Raw genomic sequence first — 22,388 nt, 5'->3', positions numbered from 1 at the left:
GGAAAAGGTCTTTCTGATTATTAGCTCCTGCCTGCCTGGAAAGAGGGAACAGGTTGGCCCAGAGGGGGAAGCTGGGGAAGTGGGGGGAAGGGGAGGGGAGACTCTGTGCCTTCTATTTGTTTTGTAAAATTGCCCATGAGAGTCATTTTGATTTAAACTGTGTCTGTTCTTCATTGTAGGAGAAAGGCAGAAAGTCAAGAGAATATCATGATAGGAAGGTCTGTAATTTGTGTGACTAGTTGAAATTTGGGGTTTGTCACCTGATGTCCCTTCCGTTTGCTTCAGGGCAAAAGTACGGGAGGCAGGTTTGACAGCTGGAGACGACAACAAAAGTTCTTTCGCTCTTCTTTTATAAAAGAAATTAAATCATGTTTTCAGAAAAGAAAACATGGTTCATTTAAAGTGGAAAACCCTTTTTTCCCCCCATTGTTGGGACTGAATTATTTCTCAGACTGCAGTCCAAAAAAGTGATTTAGCATACTCAAAATTTTTCTGAATCACATCAGTCTTCAACCTCTATCTAAGATTTTCATCTTTTAAAAGTACACTTAGAAAGAATAAAACATGAAAACAAAACTCAGTTGTCCTCCAGCATGTACTTACATGTGTGCGTGGGGTGTGCGTGTGTGTTTATACACATGCACACATGCACACTACATCCATGATGTAATAGGTAGGGGTGTGGGATTTAGAGTTAAGCTGACTAAAAGAAATAAGGTAACCAAAAAGTTGGAAAAATAAAATAGTTCCCACAATGGCAAGTACATGCCAGTGAGGAGCATTCCATAAGGCCATGCATGTGTAATAAAAGTTCTGAACATCCAACTAGTAAGTAACAGAGCAAGAAAGAGCTGAATTTTCCTCTTACTAATAAGGGAACTTTGAGCAAGTCACTTAAATTCTCTGTGCCCCACCTGCCTCCTCTGAGAAATGGGGATGATACCTCCTTTCTCTAGGGTGGCTGTGAGGGTTAGAGGCTTTAACGTGTGTGAAAGTGCTTTGGAACAATAAAGTACTTGTTTCATAATTCACTAGTCTATTTTTAAGAGCATCTTCTAGGCCTCCCTCTCTTGGTGATCTTCTCAGTAAGAATTTCATAGCTTAGTCACCCCTTTTCAAGGAAAAAGAGACCACCTTTTGGGTCTCCTTATACTCCTGCAGAGCTGAGAGCAGACAGGGCTGTATTTATAGCAATAACTGCATATAGTCGTTCTGAAACTAGACAGAAGGGTGCTCCTGGATAAACAAATCAATGCAATTCGATCCCCTAGCTTTCCTTGACTTCTTGCTGTGAGATAATTGTGAGCTTGCTCCTGCACCTTAAAATTAGGATGCGCTTTAAGAATACTAAGGCATTATCTATCTGGAATATTTCTAACAGCTAATGTTGATTGAGTATGTTCTTAGAACATGGCACTAAGCATCTTCCACACCCACTGAATGCTCACAGCAGCCCTAGAACCTTTGTACTGTCATTGTCCCCAGGCCCACACAGCTGGTAAAGAGGTGCAGAGGCTCCAGAATTTGTGCCCCCTCCACATATCAGGTTATGAACTCTTCCTCATGGGCTGGTTTTCCAGATATTATTACTACTACTACTATTACTATCAGCAGCTAACATGCATGTTCCTAACACTTTACAGGGAACATCTCACTTCATTTTTACAACATCTCTATGTAGTAGGTACTATTATTATTCCCATTATACTGGGAGGACCTGCATACAGGGAGGTGAAGGTCATCCAACTAGTAAGTGACAGAGCCAGAATGAACTGCATGACTGTCAGAGCCCCAAAGCATTAGACATTTTTTTTAAATCTCAATAATTTTTGATGGAAATCTTTCTAAAAGATGTATCTCTGCCTCCCTAATATAATTTTAACATTTTCTCTATTCAGTATTATATATGCATATATCCAGTTTCCGGTGGGTTTTTTTGTTTGTTTCCTTCAGTATCAGGACAGTAGTTGTCACCTTTGCTCTCATGTCTACTTTTATTGGCTCTGAATTTAGTAGCCTTTTCTGTGTCTTCTAGATCATTTAACCAAGTACATCTTGTTGAATAAGTTTGAGTCAATCAGGTTCTGCATAAGGATCCAAGGAATAAAATAATAAACCATAGTAGAGTTTGTAGTAGTTATTTAAAGAAATCCAAAAAGAATCCTAGGCCTTTATTTTTTGGAATCTAGTTCAAAGGTTTGAAGTTGCTAAAACTGCCTCTCTTAACAAATCTTATTATTTTAACAACTATGTCTATGGGACGTGAGAGTCCAGGTTAAATTCATGAGTGTGTTTGCTTCTGGGAATGATGGAGGGAGAGGAATGAGCTAAAAAGAAATATAGAGAGGACTTCAATTGTACCTAATGTTTTGTTTCTTTCATTTAAACACATACATAAATATATGAATAAATATATTTTAAATGTATGTTATAAATAATAATTATAAATATATAAAATGTACTATAGTTTTAAACTATTAAAAATTTAAATATATGTATTTTTGTCTTCTTTGCATCATATGTATATACATATATATATATATCATATATCTCTATTATATATATTCTGTGTTATCTAACATTAGGACCTCACAGTACAACATAATTCATCCTCATGGAGATCCTCCTGATTTAAAGCTACTGGACTTTTGTAGTTCACTCTCTTGAGTTTATGAGCCACAGATACATATATATCTCAAAGAAGACAAAAGATTAACATGTGTCCATGGTAGATTTTTTAATTATTCTCTATACTTTTCTGTATTCTAGAGACTTTTTCCAAATTAAAGAAAAAAAATAAAAGAAAATCCTATTTCTCAAGTCATACCTCTGTTGTAAAGTTTCCTTTGGTGTAGAAAGATTAGGTTTGGGTGATAACATTTTAATGTCAAATGTGGGGTCTTGCTTCTCTTAGTCATTTTGTTATATTGTTACTTTCTTTAGTATTTTCCCAACATATCAATATATTCTTAATTTTCTTTTAGAAAACTGTGATTATTTTACAGGTAAGTCAGCTGAACTATTTTAATCAGGTAACAAGTGTGACAGTGAACATATCAGTGCCCCATCCAGTCTCCTTTCCTCCTATCTGTATAAAGAGGAGATTAGACCAGGTCATTGTTTTTAAGGAGCTTCCACATCCCCTATGACACTCACCCTGACGCCCCCAGGAAAAGGAGAAAAGCAGAAGCTCCCAGTAGGTGGGGTTTTAGGCCTCTCACCCACAGCAGCTGTGTTAACTGTTTTACCTCTTTAACATCAAATTATGTTGTTTTTGAACAAAGTGTTCCAGACTTAAAAATACATACTTTGAAAACCACTAAGTGATCTCTAGCAGCAGTTTCGACTTTGACTTGTCACGTCTATTGGGGGAAGAAGCCTACTTCTTGAAGAGTATACAGTGCCTTCCTGGTTGGCTTTGTGCTTTCATCACAAGCTGGTCTCCTTTCTTGTCTTGGCCTAAAGGGTTAAAGAGAGTGAGGTATGTACTTTGACAAGCATTAGCACTCAAAACCTGGAGGTACAAGATGAGATTCAAAAGGAAGTCCAAGGCTAATTTTGTCTTTTAGACTCACTTTCCATCATGAGACCTCATTTAATTTACCAACTTAAAAGAAGAAGAGGAAAAAAAATCTGAAAACAGAAAAAAAACTGTGGCATCTTTTAAAGCCATTTTCTGTTTTCTCTAATTCATTAGAAATTGTCAGCCTTACCTATGCATTTTTGGCGTGAAACTTTCAAAGTGAATTAAAACTAAACAGTTTTATTTGCAAAACAATTTTTCTTGCAAGATATCATTGACAAGAAAAATTTTTATAAAATTATTTTTACTTCATAGCATCATCTAACTACATTTTAAAAAATATTTTGAAATTTATTTATTTATTTTTGATTATGTTGGGTCTTCATTGCTGCGCGTGGGCTTTCTCTAGTTGCGGTGAGCAGGGGCTACTCTTCGTTGCTGTGCACAGGCTTCTCATTGTGGTGGCTTCTCTTGTTGCGGAGCACAGGCTCTAGGCATGCAGACTTCAGTAGTTGTGGCTCGGGGGCTCAGTAGTTGTGGCACACGGGCTTAACTGCTCCATGGCATGTGGCGTCTTCCCAGACCAGGGCTCGAACCCGTGTCCCCTGCATTGGCAGGCGGATTTTTAACCACTGCGCCACCGAGGAAATCCCTAATTGTACATTTTCATTGCATGTGATTAATAATTTTATTGGGTTGATCAAAAAGTTCATTTTGTTTTTTCTGTAAGGTGGCTCTAGTAGCACTCAGTTGTCTTTAACTTCATTTGAAACAATTTTGTTAGATTGTATTGTGGCAGCTGTCATATCAGCATGCATTTAAAAGAAAACTTATCAAAATTGGTGAATTTTTGTGTAGCCATTTTAATATTGAAGATGGAAGAAAAAAAGTAACATTTTCAGCATATTATGCTTTATTATTTCAAGAAAGGTAAAACGCAACTGAAACGCAAAAAAAGATTTGTGCAGTGTATGGAGAAGGTGCTGTGACTGATCGAACGTGTCAAAAGTGGTTTGTGAAGTTTCATGCTGGAGATTTCTCGCTGGACGATGCTCCACGGTTGGGGGGTAGACCAGTTGAAGTTGATAGCGATCAAATCGAGACATTAATTGAGAACAATCAACGTTATACCACGCAGGAGATAGCCGACATACTCAAAGTATCCAAATCAAGCGTTGAAAATCATTTGCATCAGCTTGGTTATGTTCATCACTTTGATGCTTGGATTCCACATAAGTTAAGCAAAAAAAACCTTGACCATATTTCCGCATGTGATTATCTACTTAAACTTAATGAAAACGTTCCATTTTTAAAACAAATTGTGATGGATGATGAAAAGTGGATACTGTACAATAATGTGGAATGGAAGAGATTGTGGGGCAAGCGAGATGAACCATCACCAACCACACCAAAGGCCGGTTTTCATCCAAGGAAGGTGATGTTGTGTATATGGTAGGATTGGAAGGGAGTCCTCTATTATGAGCTCCTTCCGGAAAACCAAACCATTCATTCCAACAAGTACTGCTCCCAATTAGACCAACTGAAAGCAGCACTCAATGAAAAGCGTCTGGAATAGTCAACAGAAAATGCATAATCTACATCAGGATAACGCAAGACCGCATGTTTCTTTGATGACCAGGCAAAAACTGTTACAGCTTGGCTGGGAAGTTCTGATTCATCTGCCATATTCACCAGACATTGCACCTTCAGATTTCCATTTATTTCGGTCTTTACAAAATTCTCTTAATGGAAAAATTTTCAATTCCCTGGAAGACTGTAAAAGGCACCTGGAACAGTTCTTTGCTCAAAAAGATAAAAATTTGGGGGAAGATGGAATTATGAAGTTGCCTGAAAAATGCAGAAGGTGGTGGAACGAAAGGGTGATTATGTTGCTCAATAAAGTTCTTGGTGAAAACGAAAAATGTGTCTATTTTTACTTAAAAACTGAAGGCACTTTTTGGCCAACCCAATATTTATATACACCAGAAAAAAGATTATCAATAAGCCACAAGATAATTTTTATTTTTTGCTGTGTCCCTTTCATTTATCAAATTATGACCTGATCATCCATAGATGAACTAGAAAGTTCAGAAGGAGAAGAAAATTTCAGAAAGGAGAAAAAAATGCCTAGATATGCAAGAAGAATTTTTTCCATAACACCCTTTGGCATTATTTAAACTTTGGCATGTCCCTTTGTTGATATCATACTGTATATTCAACTGTCATTTTACTCTTTTCACCTAACAGCTTATCATAAGCCTTTACATATATGGTTTGAAACTCTTTATAAAACATTTTTAATGCCTATGTAATATTCTGTCTTGACAATATACCACAATTTTCTTAGCCATTATCCTGTTGACATTAAATTATAAATGTCAAATTATTAATAAGTATAATTATTAGTAAATAAGTAAATAATTTCCAGTTTTTCTCTGTTATAAATAAAACTGCCATGAATGTCTTTCAACTTTGTACATAAATCTTTGTATTTAGGCTAAATCTTAGCAATAGAACTCTTTGGTCAAAGGGTATGGACATTTTCAGATCCAAGTAACCAAACTTTCTATTAGTGCTCCAAAACTGAAGCTATGAGTTTACGAATAATTTGTATGATCATAGAACAGCATTGAGCTGTAAATGCAGCCCAAGTGGCTATGAGCCTAAATTTTACTATTCACTCATTCATTCATTCATTCAACTAATCTTTATTGACCTCTGACGGTGGGCCAGGCAGTGTACCAGGCACTGGGGATACAGCAGTGAACAAAACAAATCAAGTTTTTGCCTTCTTGGGATTTATATTCTAGTAAGGGAGGCAGAAAGTTGTTTATTTTAATATTATGTGAGGAAGTGATAAGTGCTATGAGTTAAAATAAAGCAGACTATATATGTAGGTATAGAGAGTGTGACAAGGTGGGGTATTATAAGAATTCTGCAAGTGTTCAGTGATATGTGACCAACGAACTTGCTGTACACACATTTTTCCTAAAGAAAATTGTCATGTCAAGCTTTACTTTGGTGATGATAGAGGTCCTTCTCAAGGCTTGCTCTTTTTCCTTTACCTGTAGAGAAAATGATAATGTGTCTTTTCTCAGGAAACTAGGAATCCAGGCTGCTTTTGATTCCCATCCTTATCAGGTACATATATCCCCAGCAGGTGCTACCCTTCAATCATAATTGTCCCAATTGGCCCTTAACTATGTCACATTCTCACAGAGAATAATAGAAGGGTAGCAGAGAAGAGGAAATCAATGCAGCAGTGAAATGAAATGTGTCTAGAAAAGGAAGTTTTACATTTGACTGAAAATATACTCCCTCTGTTTAAAAAATCTTCCTGATTTTGTTCTGTTTGATCTTCAACCAGAATTGGATCCGTTGAGAGTTTTTGTTCCAAAAGAATGCAAACAGGGATGGGGATTTTTTTCTCCTCAGGAAGTGTTTCAGAGTTCAGGAAAACTCATTTAAATAAAGATACCTTTCAAAACAACTGCAGAAATTATCCCTAGAAGATTGCTGCTGATATGAGTTGCCTTTACAGTCAACGCAATGAGTTCTCTATTTTTGTTTTTTATTCTCTTTATAAAGGTTAAGGGTTCTGACTCTCACTTTTAACTGACCCTTAAGGGTTATGCAGTTTGTATGTCGTACAGACTGAGAGCTGTTCTGCTGATTTGCAGACCCTAAAATACTGGACTATCCCTCTTTAGGATTCTCTCCCCATGACCATCTTTACACACAGTTGGTGCAGGCAGCTATTCCTCTATTGTAGTTTGTAAGTTGCAAGAAAGAGTTTCCTATATAAAAAATAGAAAAGGGAAAAAAATCCCTGGGTCTCTTTCATGGTACATGAAGTGAAGCTATTGGAGATGTTTGCCTTTGATGTGATGGCCTCACTAGCTCCAGGAGTTTATTAAACACAGATACTACTGCAGAGGTAACACTTTAAGTCAGAGAGACATAGGGTGTCAAAATTAGAAGTGCCCTGATGTAAACTGAAACCCCATGGGAGAAGTGACTTCCCAAGGCCACAGAGGAAGGTGGTGACAACCTAGATCCCAGGTGTTCTTCAAATCCATCACTTTTCCACCACACCATGGTTCTCTGGCACGTTCACAGGGGTTAGTTTAACAGACTGCTTTTCAAATAAGAAAGGAACAGCAAGTCAAGGCCAGGTTGACTTTGATGAAGGAGATGGCAAACGGAAGGCTGAGAAGGAGAGCACAGCTTGGTAACGGGCCATATAGGATGTTTTGGACAGTTAGGGCTGTGGGCATTGGTGGGATGGGGGCAGGGAATAGCAACTAGCTGTTTGATCTTTGGTAAGTCACTTAACCTCTCTGAGCCTCAGCTTCCTCATCCATGGTAATAACCACATTGACTGGAAGTAAGGCAGTGCAAAATTCTTTACACATATTCCGATCTTCACAACTTTATAGGGACCTCTCATTTTTACAGATGAGAAACATTTAGTTTCAGAATGGATGTTGTCTTAGTCTGCTCAGGCTGCCGTAATGAAATACTATAGACTGTGTGGCTTAAACAAACATTTAATTCTCACAGTTCTGGAGGCTGGTAGTCCAAGGTCAGGATGCCCATATGGTTGGGTCCTGGTAGAGCCCTCTTTCTGGTTTGCAAATGGCCGCCTTCTTGCTGTATCTTCACATGGTAGAGAAAGAGATCATCCCTCTTTTGTCTGTTCTTATAAGGGCACTAGTCTCATCATGAAGGCTCCAGCCTCATGTCCTAATTTCCTCTCAAAGGCCCCATCTCTGGGGACTAAGGTTTCAACATATGAATCTTGTGGGGACACAAACATTCAGTCTATAGCAGATGGTAAGCTGCCCAAGAATACGTAGCACATCGTGGCAGAGCTTGGACTTGATCCCAGGTTAGTCAGACTTCAAGGCCAAGGCTCATTTCCCTGGACCCATAATATCCTATTTGAGTTAAAAGTGAGGTCAGTGACCTTCAAGATCCTTCATGCTCTAAAATTCAGCACTATGATTATGCTGAATTCCTGAGCCCTGATTAGGTCAGCTATTGTCCCTGAATATTGTATATATCTTTCAAACAAATCTAACAAGCTGAGGTCTTTTTTTTTTTTTTATAACTTTGTTGTTTGTTTTAAATTAATTAATTAATTAATTTTTGGCTGTGTTGGATCTTCGTTTCTGTGCGAGGGCTTTCTCTAGTTGTGGCAAGCGGGGGCCACTCTTCATCGTGGTGCGCGGGCCTCTCACTATTGCGGCCTCTCTTGTTGCTGAGCACAGGCTCCAGACGCGCAGGCTCAGTAGTTGTGGCTCACGGGCCTAGTTGCTCCGCGGCATGTGGGATCTTCCCAGACCAGGGCTCAAACCCGTGTCCCCTGCATTAGCAGGCAGATTCTCAACCACTGCGCCACCAGGGAAGCCCCAAGCTGAGGTCTTGATGTCTGTTCTGTACAAAGCTTAACACATTGTGGACCCTCAGAAAATATTAAAGAACAGGACAAACAAATGGCATCCCTGGTCTTCAGGGAGTAATGAATTCTCCATCTTTGAGAGTCACTCCACTCATATTCTGAACTAAGCTCTCTCTTAGAGCCATAATGGCAGGAAGAAACATTCTTTTTCACACAATGGAATTGCTTAGGTTAATTAGTAGTGGATATGTTTGGGTGTTTGAGAAACTGAACATCAGCTTATAGATTCAGAAGCGATTTAGTCTATCCTTCTAGGCAAATCATTCTCTAAAGATGATATCCTTGTTGGATTATCCCAAATACTTGACCATTTACCACCAGGAGATCTCGTTTATGTCCAATTTAGAGATCCTCGGCTACAATTTAATCCCACATTCACATGCTATCCACATATTTGAAAATAACATTTTTCATAAATACATTCAGCTTAGATTTAAATACATGCTTTTTTTTCTGGATTTTTTCTTTGCAGCAGTTATGTCTGAATTTTATTTTATTTTATTTTTATTATGTTTGGCTGCATTGGGTCTTCGTTGCCACGCGCGGGCTTTCTCTAGTTGCGGGGAGCGGGGGCTACTATTTCTTGCGGTGCACGGGCTTCTCATTGTGGTGGCTTCTCTTGTTGCGGAGCACGGGCTCTAGGCACATGGGCTTCAGTAGCTGTGGTGCACGGGCTCTAGGCACATGGGCTTCAGTAGCTGTGGCACACGGGCTCAGTAGTTGTGGCTCGCGGGCTCTAGAGTGCAGGCTCAGTAGTTGTGGCACATGGGCTTAGTTGCTCCACGACATGTGGGATCTTCCTGGACCAGGGCTCGAACCCGTGTCCCCTGCATTGGCAGGCGGATTCTTAACCACTCTGCCACCAGGGAAGCCCTATGTCTGAATTTTAGAAGCTAATACTGGGCCTGTCTGTTTTTGCTTCACATCTGTGACTTACATATGTAATCATCATCCTGCCTTTCTGTTTTTTGTCTTAGACTTAGAATTTTTCCTAAGTAACTGCTCCAGAAACTCTCAAAGTTACCTAATTAGTGATTACACTTTGCAAATGAAGAAGAGCATTTCCCAGCTAGTTGACTCAGTTAGAACAGGATGCTAATAATTAGGCCATGACCACAGGTTTGGGCTCTGTGTGGGCCAATTAGTAAGTGCACGCATCTCACAAAGGTGTGGCAGGTGTCCCAAAAAGGACCAGGTGAGAATGCGGATGGCACAACAGACAGCCATCCCCACTAGAAGGAAACAGTGTGGCTACTGAGTCAGTAACACTGCATTAGGAGTACAGCACATCTTAAAAGAGAAGTGGGGGAAAGAGGATGGGAGGAAGGGAGAAAGGAGAGAAAAAGAGAGAGAAGGAAATGAAGAAAGAAAGGAAGGAGGGAGGGAGGGAGTAGGTGAGAGAGGCAGGGAGGAAGGAAAGGGAATGGAAGGGAAGGGAAGGGAGGAAGGCAACAAATAATTGTAGACAAGTTCATGGAGATAAATAGTAAAGGAAGAATAGCAGAAGGAACCAGAACCTGAAGCATGGCGTGACCTTTAATCAGGGCTCTTATTCCTAGCAGGCTGTGAAGCAGCTTTGTCTTTACCTGCTCAATGGATCTCACAATGCTGATGCACTGCTTTAATTTGGGAAGGCTTTCTCTTGAGAGACATGTCTTTTCTTGCTCTAAGTCTAAAGTGCTCCCAAGTGTGGCATTCTCTGTGACAGATGTACTACAGTTACGCTTTAGCTGACTCCAAACCCATAGTTTCCCCGTGTCTGAGTGGTCTATTTGATGTCCAAGAGTATTTTTCCTTTGAGAGCAGGTCTTTACTGGAATATCATCCAAGAAGGTAGGGAGGTGTAATCCCTTTGTTCTAAGACAGCCACCGTTCAATTCAGTAACCCCATTTCCACTGCACGGCTATTCTTTCAAAAGGTCTTAAATGCATTTGCTGTTGTGTGTCAATGCCCTAGACCTACCCCCTGGAAGGGCACTGCCCAAGAGAGACTTAAGAGTCCTCTCCTTTCTAAACTTCTCCCCAAGATTGCTCCAATTCCACATGACTCTCCGTAAAGAAAAGAAACTTCAAAACTAGTTTAACGTTACCAAGGAGAGCAGATTCTCTGGCGAATCTCCTGTCCATAGCTGCACTTCTTATAGGAATCTCAGGGTCTTGTTGTCAGGATCGATCATGTGACTGGCAGGACCAGCCAGCTCCATACATGTCCATCTGTGATTATTTTGCACGTCTGTTTCTCACTGAGGAAGCACTGCCATTCTTCTCTGAATTCTAACCTTCCCACCATCTTCTTCTTGAAGGAAGGCAGAAACGAAGCCACAGGGCCATTGCTGTTGGAACATGTGCCCCTTGTCTTCTACCAGGAGCTCCAGCTCCTCCTGCCAGGGTTGATGTCTGCAGAAGGAGGCATTGCTTCTCTAACTCCCTCTTGCCTGTCCAAGAAGAAATTTGTTTCCATCTACCAAACAGTTTGCATTCTCTCTTGGAGCCTTGATTAGCTTAGAAAGGGCTAGAGTCTTGGAGAGAAGGCTTTCTCCATTGTTCTTATGCCTATAATGACTCTTAAAAGTATACAAGAGCTCGCTGCTATAAAAGTCTGCTTCTAAAGTTCAAGAAAATTACCCTTTTCAAACTTAACACTTGCTTTTCAGCATTTTTACTTGAGATGACAGTCTAATTAATTATTCCACTGCCTGGAACCTAAGAAAAGAAAAAGAATAGGAAGGTGTTTTTTTTTTCCCTTGTGTTTGCTTATTGTGCTTTTATTGTAAATATATCTCTTGGCTTGCTTTTCTCTTAGATAGCTTTCTACCTTGAATTTGTTCATTAATATCAGTTAACATCTGTTTAGTAAAGACAAAGCATGAACAATCTAACATAGTAATACTCAACACAGTGCTGTGGAACAATAGTCATTGATAAATTAACTGGGTCTTTTTTTTTTCTTTGAGCTCTGTGAAAACTCTTCAAAATGCAAAGAGCAATATAATCCTATAATCTGGTAAAGATGGGCTTATACACCTGAAAATGTTGACATATTGAAGACAATCTGTTCCTTAAATCCCTAAGCAAGAAACTATCAGCACTGATACCTGGTTGACTGAGGAGAAGGCAGGACCTGAAACATCTATGCCCCTCACCCCTCAGGCCATTAGAATCATTTAGACCATGGGGAAGAATGTCTATTTTTCTAGTGCCACAGGTTTCAATAATGAAATGTAGTAGTTTCACAGAGGACAGTGACACAACAAAATTTCCTTTTCCTTTTTTTTTAAAGGGGTATGTGTGACATATATTGCTGTTGTCATCCAAATCTCTTCTGATTTTATTTTTTAAGTAGCATTTATTCAGTTTTTTTCATACAGAAAAGTATAAAGAAGAAAAAAACTGCCCAATCATCCCATTCTTAGAGAACCCCTCTTGACATTTAAAAATAAAAGTAGTATGTTTTCGTGACTTAAAAAACTCAATCAGTACAGATAGGAACAAAATGAAAAGCAAATGTTTCTTGCTTTTAATTGTGAGATTTCAGATTCTATCTGCCTGGGGACAGTTCCAGATATGTCCCTAAGAAGGGTCCAGATTTAAGAATAAAAGAACATATGTCAAGAGAAACCTCAAAAGTGGCAAGGGTGATAACACACAACATAATGCTCTTTGTAAAACTCACTCCTGGGTATTCAAAGAAGGTGGCAGAAGAACTCCAAAATGCTAGAAATGATTACCTGTTAGAAAGTCAGAAAAGACAGGACAGCTTTGATGGGCTTATCTGAAGTTGTCACAGAGATTGCAAAGAAAGGCTTCATCCTATTTTTCAGGATTGGTGGATAACTTACGAACAAGAAAGCAGTGACATGCTTCCATCCATGCATGTGTAAAAAGTAAATCACAGAGATTATGGGGTCAGCTGACCATATCAAAGTGAACTAAATGCATAATTTTTATATGAGTTTCTTACAACATTCTTATAAGAATGATAATAGCTTTGAGCAACCTCTAAAATATCTTCTGGCAATGAGTTTTATGATTATATAAGAGCCTGACTTTCCTATTACAACATGTATGTATTAAATCAGAACTAGGATCCATATCCTCCCACCATCAAGCAATAAACGATAATGTGATAGTGTGTATCTTGACCGTTCATTTATAGTAGATTGTAATTATATTTCATCTCTGCTGACACTTTCCTTCCACAGGCCATGAAAGTGACAACACCTTCTAAGGCTCTGAAATCACCATGGGATTATGACTTTTTTATTTATAATGGTGTTGTAGACAAGACAGCCCCAGACTTCTTAGCGTTCAAGGAACATTTCAGTTTGTCTTGGGGAAGTATTTTTTCTCTCTTGGAACACATCGAGAAGTTTCTCAGGGACTATGCGATACCAGAAGTCAAAATAAAAGGGAACAGTTTAGTAGCGCTCCTTCCAGAGTTTGAGCTGAAGAATAAACTTACCAGATACGACCTTCTCTCAGTGTTAGAGAACCCAGTTCACATCCAAATGATGTTAAATCTCCCCGGGCAAAGATACAAGGGCCGAGATGGAAAGACAGAGGCTGCCATGAAGATCCAAGCCACATGGAAATGCTACAAAGCAAGAAGATTCTTTCTTGTTTATCGCCGGCAGAAGTGGGCGTCAGGTGTGATCGCCGTTGCGTGGCTCTTACATTGCCATAAGACCCGGCTGAGGAAGCTCCTGAAGGAATCACGTGAAAGACACCTGGAGAATTTCCGCGTTCGAGCCAAGGTATACAAGGCTGCCAGCTGTTAAGGCAGACCTCTTTTTCTAAACATTTCTTGCTTGAACGATTGCAATAAGTTGTCTCTTTATCTTCCCTCTCTCTCTCCAACTCCCCTCCCCCACAGCCTCCCTCACCTCCACTCCCTTTAATGTACAAAGCACAAACCCTACACTTGTCTCTACATCATATTTTAGCCCTAATCAGGAATCTGGCTTTTGTGCCTGCAAAATCTGTTGCAATTTTTCTATAGAAAAAAAGTCCCTTCACTTTGACTATGGTAGTTCTGTCAGAAAATCAATGTTTTAACTGCATTACCTTTTCTCCCTATATATACCTTCTGGCGCTTTAATTTGTTAGGAAAAAAAAAAATCCTCTTTTGTCTACGTTGCTGTCACCACTTTGTCAGAAAGTATTTAAGTTTGCAGACAGCCTTTTAATTAGTGCTCACAATTTCATTTATGTTTGCTTTCTCTTTTTTTCATTCATATTCTGTTAATTAAGTGAGCTGCCTCTAATCTTCCCCTGCCAGTAGCATCATGTAGCCACCTAATTAAATTAATTGGGGAAGATGTTTTAAGTATGTAATTAAATCAATTAATATAATTTATGCCTGGCTTAACTGTACAGTGGAAAAACAGCTGAAGTTTGACTAGATGAATCCACTACAGCTTCCTGTCACTGATCAATGCTCTTCTTGATTTTTAGCATCTGGCAGCCAACTGGAATCGCATCAGGACCTCCAGGAGGACTATTATCCATATCCCATCATTAGGTATAACACTTTTGCCTGCAAATTTTTCAGCAACCTCTATTACCCACCACATTATGGCTCCTTGATTGAGTTCAAGGAAGGCCCCTTGTTTTATTCAAATTGGTCTCGGCAGGAAAACGTTCTCGACATGATGAGAGTAATAACACAGGGCCCTCGCTCGAGACGGCGTTTAATTTGGGGATTAAGCAAATAAAGTCATTATGTGGGGGCTGCTATTCAGTGGAGAGGTGATTTGCTGTAATTCGCTTTCATCTGTATGAAATGAACTAAAAAGTTGTAATTTTTTCCCCTGAAATAACAGATAATGTTTTCGATCTTCTTTAATGACAGAAGAGCACAGGCTTGTGCGTGTTGTTGCTGTTACACCAATAAGCCAGGATATTGCTTGTACACTGTTTTTAATCAAATGTGCAGTCAAAATGATAAGCTACATTCTCTGAAATTATTTAGTTCTAATTACGAGCAGATGGGATGCTTTATTTGCACCTAGGGCGCCTGAGCAAAAGGAAATGCTGTGTGAACAAGAATAATTAAGAAGTTGAATAGTGTTTTTTGCGCTTAAATAATCTGCAGTTTCATGTTAATTAGCACTAATGTAATTATTTAATTACATTTATGAATTGGGGAACCTAAAAGCTGTTGTCTGCAACACAGTAGTAAAATAGGTATGCCAAAATGACATTGGGAATTTCAGAAATGTGTACTGGAAGTTCTTTTAAAACATGAGCTGCTGTCAAAATGTTTGGGATTTGTTTGCATATTTGTTTTGTGTTGTTTTGCTTTTTATCTACCTAGTGTGTTAAATTTCCTTGGTGAGGCCAAATTTCCCAAGCTGACTTAGTAGAGTTTTCACAAACAGTAAAACTCATTGAATCTTCATATTACATATTAAGGCCTTTTAAGTAGAGCAACTCATTAAGTGATCTATTGTAATAGAATTCTGGATTGCAATTTATTTGTGCATACATGTTTGGGTACTTACACATAGTATAGAAACTAACACATCTAACAGTAATATGAAGAGCAAAAAAAATTTTTTTTAATAATTATGTAAATATATTCCCTACAAAGAGATAGACTCAAAATCATGCTAAAATCTATGAACACTTAGTCTACACTGAAGAAATGTCATTTCTTATTTTAAGAATTCTCAATGGATTTTCAAAGTGCACTCTCCATGGGGCATGTATATTACATGTCATACAAAGACAGATGAAAATTGAAATAAAGTTAAGACAAAGTGAAAAAAATTATGTAAATATAATTAAGATGATAGGTTAAATAAATAAAATATTAGTAGTAACAAAGTAATGCAAACTTTCTTAGATTTTAACGTACTTACATCTAAGTACTTATAGAAAAGTTAAGAAAATACTTCAGTCACATAGAGCCTTTTAGGTTTGGTCTTTTTTAAGGCTCACAGAAGAAATTAGTTCCTCCTTAGTATGTAAGTGAGGTAAGACAGATCTGAATTTCATTCTAACTTAGGCTTTTGTTTTGGTGGGACTATTTTGCACACAAAATTAGTTCACACACAGAAATTGCACTTGTAATTGATTGCAACCAGAGAGGCTAATTGCAAACCCAATTAACTGACTTGAGTCCTTAGAATAAGGTGCAAGAGCCTTTTGCTTCTGCAACTAATTGTGGACCTGACCTGATATTGTGTGGGAAATTTTGTTTTGCATTCTCTGTTTTATTCAGAAATAGAAACAAGACCCCCACTTTTCAATGTTGACAAGCACAAAGGTATTATAGATCCAATTTCCACACACTTCTTCCCTCCTGTACCCCCACTTCTGACTCTAAATCCCCAAGCAGTCAGCCCTGCAGGGAAGCCTGATAGAAACAGGCCTCCAAAGAGGTCAGATAATGAAAGTAACGGTTAGTGATATAAATTGGTTAATAAAATATAATTTTAAATGAAGCTGTCTTAAAATTCCAAAAGAGCTTGCTGAATATAAATTAAGTAGTAAAATAACCTGTACAGAAACTAGAATTAGAAAGCATTATTTTAAATCTGATAGTAAAACTAGTTTTCGTCTAGATTACTCATACTCAGTTTAAATAAATACATAATAAATCTGAAAGTCTTCCCTATTGCAGTCATTTTTGTTTGTTAACAACATAATAACCCATTTTAGGTAAGCAAGAAAAATTGCTAATCATGTATTTTCCAAGAGATAAGAACAAGCTCAGATATTTTTCTCAACTGAGTATTTAAAAAGCCCAAGTTCACATTTTCACAAGAGAATAATACTTGGGCTTTGATCAAATTGTATTTGTTTCTAAAATTTATGCTTTAGGTTATGAAATGACTTGTGGACATTAAATTTCATTTAACTAGCATTAAACTGTCATCTGGTACCTATTCCACAGGCATAATTGTCAAACCATACCTTTTAAAAAAAAATGATTATGGCACACTTTTTTCTTATGTACCACTTCCCCTGGGAATACTTGAAGAAGATTTCAGCTAGCCATAACATGGCTACTTTGTCGCCTGCACTGGAGACTTACCTACACAATTCATGAAAATAGAAGTGGATGAAAGTGAAGCAATTTTTTTCTCTAAATACATGGCCCCCCCAAATCTATTCAATATAGTAATTTTGTTCCCAAAGTTGAGATGGATTCACTAATCGAAATCAGTTGGTAGGAATGTAAGACTCAGGTACGCATTTAATACAAGTTGCAGCCTTGTCTTCTCTTTCTATTTCCGTAGGAAATTTGTGATCAAATCTGGTGTGGAATTGGCCCCAGAAATAATGACACCGTGCACTAGCCAATTGGGGCTGCACTAAGTTATTCGAACCCTAAAAATGAAAGCTTAGTAGCTGATAACTACATAATATATTACAGTTGTAGGCATTTGGTTATTTGTTTATGCAGTGTTGCACACACAGGAGAAATTGCATTATCCAAACCCACAATCACAGGAAACATGGTCTTTCAGCAATGTTTTTGACCACAAAATATTTATCATGTATTTTAAAATCTATGGCTTGGGGCTTCCCTGGTGGCACAGTGGTTGAGAATCTGCCTGCCAATGCAGGGGACACGGGTTCGAGCCCTGGTCTGGGAAGATCCCACATGCTGCGGAGCTACTGGCCCGTGAGCCACAACTACTGAGCCTGAGCATCTGGAGCCTGTGCTCCGCAACAAGAGAGGCCGCAATACTGAGAGGCCCACGCACCGCGATGAAGAGTGGCCCCCACTTGCCACAACTAGAGAAAGCCCTCGCACAGAAACAAAGACCCAACACAGCCATAAATAAATAAATCAATCAATCAGTCAATCAATCAATCAATCAATCAATCAATCTATGGCTTGATGATACGAACATGAAGACAATTATACATTGCAGAGTAACCACCTCTTTGAAAGGAGGAATTACGAAACATGATTGGCTGTTACATATTTTGAGAAGTATTCTCAGATGTAACAAAAAGTTTTAGCTATTTTTAACCAACAGGAGAGGTAGGATGTTGTTGATTACTTGTCCAAAGAAACAGATTGGCCTTGTAATTTTATAAGATGATAAAAAGAAAGTCATCCTTTCCAGGTTATATAGGCTGATCTCTTAATTGTATAATTGCATATTTTTATCATTTTTATTAATGAAATATAATTATAACCAAAAAAAATCTACCATGGTTCATAGCAGGAATAGAATAGTAGGGTCTATTTTAAGCAAAATCTATCATACAAATTAAGAAAGAACTGCAACAAAGAATCCCAATTCCCCTAGAAAAATCAGAGGTCTAAATAAAACCTACAAACTAATTCTGCTTCCAGTTTCTTTGGACAAGTTACTTCCTCCACTTTTAATTTAACCCCTGTGTTTCTCTATTTCAATGCATCATTTGCTACTACACTTAAACTCAGTGGCATTTTAAAATATATTGACATTAAATGAGATGTGCCGAGTATGGGGCTCTGGTGCCGTGAGCAGGTATATGGGGCTGCTGCCAGCCAATTAAACTCCCAGTGATGACTTTCCTCTCTCACTTCTCTTCCTCCTTTAAAATACAAATAGAGAATGTATTGAGGTGGAATTTCCTCTTTTCTCTATGTGATCTTTTATTTCATTGCCAACTGATTTAATAGCAAAAAGGAATGTATATAGTTCAGCCTCTTTTTTTTTCCAACTGTGCATTATTTCAGCAAATCATCCTTGGGGTTAACACAGTTCGTGGTCTCCAAGATACTCCATTCCATAAAATTGTGGACCCTGTTATTACAAGGTTCATGAAAATGTTTTTCTGTTGCTCTGTATTGTCACAAAAGCCTAAAAGATAGAAAAACTAACTTTTATGCACAACTGCCGTACCCCAAATGCTCATGAGACAATTCCTTCGTAACCCCACTCCCTTTCACCAAAGGGTAAGAACTGTGCTCGCCTCCATTTGTGAACAGGGGCAGGGTGGAGGGCCAGAGTCCAGAGGGTTCTATCTGGAATCATATTTTTACTGTCCCTCCAAGCACATTGACCCCTTTCTGCTTTCCCATTTTGAGTTGACAACTCAAAGACGTGATAGATTCTCTTGCTTCCACCTCAGGGCTGGGAAATCAGGACTTTCAGTCAAATCTTTGCAGTCTTCAACATGTATTTTGGCAAGTAGGATGGAATCCTCAGTTTAGTTATGATATTGCCACATTAGATCTTTGAAACAGATGTACTGCCAAGATCTCCCAGACAGCAGTTCCAGAAAATCCAGATCTTTGGGGATCAGGAACAAAGTACATTTAAAACTTTCAAATTTATTTATAGCTCAAATTAAAATGAAAACATATTTCTATTCATCCATGTTGCATTCATCCAAGTAATCCAAATCAACACTCATTCACTGGTTAGATCAGGGTTGGCCCCAAGACCCTGTAATATTAAATTACCCAGTTGAGCTTGAGCTATCTGATATTGTACCATGAAATATGGAAACAGCACTGAACTGGGTGTCAAATGACACCAGTTCCTGGGCTTTTGATGAAATGATTAATATTAGGATATGATCCAAAAAAAGTATTGCTTATACTAAGATAAAATATAATCTTTTTCATCTCCTTCATTCTCATAAAATATATTAAAATTTGTGTTCAGTGGTCCTCAAATTGTAACAACAATTGAAGACCCTAAAGAGCGTTGGTTTACATGGGTTGTATCTGTCTATATTTACCACATTAGAAACTAAAACTGAGAAACTTTGAAAATATTGAATTTATTTTAAAATAACAATAGTAAGCACATTACCAATGTTAATCTAAAAAACATATTTTTATTTTTAAAACACCATTTCTTTTCCAAAACAAAAAAAATTGGTGAGAAGATTGGCACTGGTTGACAAGTTTACAAATCTCTTAATAGAAGTTAGTTGGGTTCTCCTATCTATTTCTGCATCCAATCTGTTGCAATATGTTGTTTTGGTTGAAGCATATGAAGAAAACCTGGCCTCATACAGATAAGTATTTGGAAAAGGGAGGTATACGTTATATATTTTACAGCCTTTTCAGATAACTGTGTATATTCTTCTTTGATTTTACACCAAAACTCAACAAGGATAATTTTTAGGAGTTAGTTGCAATATGGAATCTGAAATCAATAAACTTTTTGTATTTTGTGGGAAGATAATACTGAAAAGGGGAAATGTCATCTTAGTATTATTCTGAAAAGAGTTTTGACCTTCCAGGCCCCCAGTCCCCCAGAGGATCCCCCAACCACTCTTTGAGAATCATTGGCTTTAGTTGCATGCAATGCTGTGCCAGTCGGAGACAAAAAGTTTGAACAAGAGAAAGTCTTCACTCTTCTGAAGGAAAGGCTTTCAGAAGGACACAGAATCCATTTGGACAGTTTGGTTTGAGAATGTTTTCAAAACTCAACAAAGATTTGAGTAAGTCCTGTGTTTTCTATGTCCTCATCACAAATTTCTCTAATTTTTCTCAGAAGCCCCCAAAAAACAACTCTCAGTTTTATTTTCATCAAATTGGCACTGGATGGACTATATAAATAACCCAGATAGGCCTCTCTCTTGCTGTATCTTACTTCCTATTTCAGTATCTTGTGCTTTCACACTTGCACAAGTAATTAAAACCATAATGTCTAGATCACATTTCTCTAGATGACTGCAGTATGCTGATGTGCAATCGTTTGTGAAGTATGTTCACATGTTCCCTAAATTTTTACTATTAGAGTCCAAAGGTTAGCTAATGGTTAACTTTTTATGAATTGGAGCAATTCAAGATTATTTCTATAATAATGTCACTCTTGCTCAGCTTGCAACCAGTGTGCTTTCTTGAGTGGAAGAGAAAGGGATGGAGTTACAGCTACTGCTATTGTAACCCTGCGTATGCCCCTAGGAGTGTGTGATCAGTTTGAACATTAACCATCACACATTTCCAAATGGGGAAAAGGTTAAGAACCACTGCTCCAGTCCATCAGACTGAGGCATGGATGACTACCATCTCAGGCCAGGGTGATCGGATGAATGACAACTATGTGGTAACTGGAAATCTGTTATTAACCCCTTCTCTGCCTTAGGTACCATTATAAGGAATAAGACTTGGAGACAAAATAAACTAGGAGTCAACCACAGAGTAACAAGCAAGGTTCAAGAACACTTGATTTTACTGCAATGGCAGGGGCCTGTCTCAGAAGCACCCACAGTCCCAAGGAGGCATGGTCACTGAGCATGGCCTTGCTCATGTTCTTAGGTTTCTGCAGTTGCTGTGAAGGAAAAGCCAGTCCTAGCAGGACTAGTTTACTGGGTTGCAAAGAGGCAATTAGCATCATCTGATAAGAGTTTGTGTGGGAGTGGGGATAGGGATGGGAAAGGAGATGAAGGCAGAAATGAGGATGGAGAAATGGTAGCCAGTAACCATTAATGAGCATCCTTGGTTCAATAGAAGACCAAAAGTATGGTAGTTGGATAACTTCAGAGAGACAGCACCAGGTACCCTTCTTCAGTGTGAAGCAGAGGCAATAATATTTTTTAAATTTATTTATTTATTTATTTATTTTTGGCTGCGTTGGGTCTTCGTTGCTGCGCACAGGCTTTTTCTAGTTGTGGCGAGCAGGGGCTACTCTTTGTTGCAGTGAGCGGGCTTCTCGTTGTGGTGGCTTCTCTTGTTGCGGAGCACGGGCTCTAGGCGCACAGGCTTCAGTAGTTGTGGCACGTGGGCTCAGTAGTTGCGGCTTGCAGGCTCTAGAGCGCAGGCTCAGTAGTTGTGGCGCACAGGCTTAGTTGCTCTGTGGCATGTGGGATCTTCCCTGACCAGGACTGGAACCCGTGTCCCCTGCATTGGCAGCCAGATTCTTAACCACTGTGCCACCATGGAAGTCCCAGGCAATAATATTTTGAGGAAAAATGGAACACTCTATCAAACTATGAATATTTTGCAGGTGATGAAGGTGGCATAAGGAAAGAAGCTGCGTTCCTCTCTATAGTGATAAGAGAAAGTGCCCCTTTATGCCAGTGCTGTTTTATTCTATGCTGATGAGGACCTAGAAAAAGCTACAAATCCCACTTACCATTCTTTGAATTCCCCAGAAGTTCTCCAGATCAGAGAACCCAATTTCATGAGTGTTGAAAGGAGAGGAGGGAACGATGTAAACACAAGAGAGAAAGGGCTAAGAATTTAAAAGACAGATAGATTCTTTGAGTAGGCTCTTCAGGAACATTTCATTGACTCATTTGACTGGCGATATCACAGCATTCCTGCTCCAGTGGAGCTTACAGTCTGGCTACAGGAGCCAGAGTGATGCAGTGGGGAGGAGAAATGTACAACAAACAAGTAAACAAGCCAGCAAAGAAACCTGTAATGACAAAATGAGAAAAGTGTGGTGAAGAGAGGGTGCCAGAGAATGACAGTGAGGGGAGACTGAG

General features: G+C 38.7%; 1 protein-coding gene across 7 annotated transcripts in view; it reads left to right on the top strand.

Moving 5' to 3' along the window:
* Positions 1-22,388, top strand: part of IQCH (IQ motif containing H) — a 213,489-nt gene that overhangs the window by 102,628 nt on the left and 88,473 nt on the right. For 5 of the 7 annotated variants that reach the window (XM_059912952.1, XM_059912956.1, XM_059912955.1 and 2 more), the window contains 3 exons: positions 180-218; positions 13,190-13,741; positions 14,442-14,508. In XM_059912952.1, coding sequence (XP_059768935.1) covers positions 180-218; positions 13,190-13,741; positions 14,442-14,508 — 658 coding nt within the window. Of the gene's footprint in view, positions 1-179; positions 219-13,189; positions 13,742-14,441; positions 14,509-22,388 lie in introns of those variants that run through there. The other 2 variants (XM_059912959.1, XM_059912958.1) reach the window with 1 other exon arrangement.

This window comes from Balaenoptera ricei, chromosome 2 (genome assembly GCF_028023285.1).
Source record: "Balaenoptera ricei isolate mBalRic1 chromosome 2, mBalRic1.hap2, whole genome shotgun sequence".
NCBI classification, from domain to species: domain Eukaryota; kingdom Metazoa; phylum Chordata; class Mammalia; order Artiodactyla; family Balaenopteridae; genus Balaenoptera; species Balaenoptera ricei.
The sequence above is the reverse complement of the archived record's forward strand: the minus strand, read 5'-3'. Positions and strand labels throughout refer to the sequence as shown.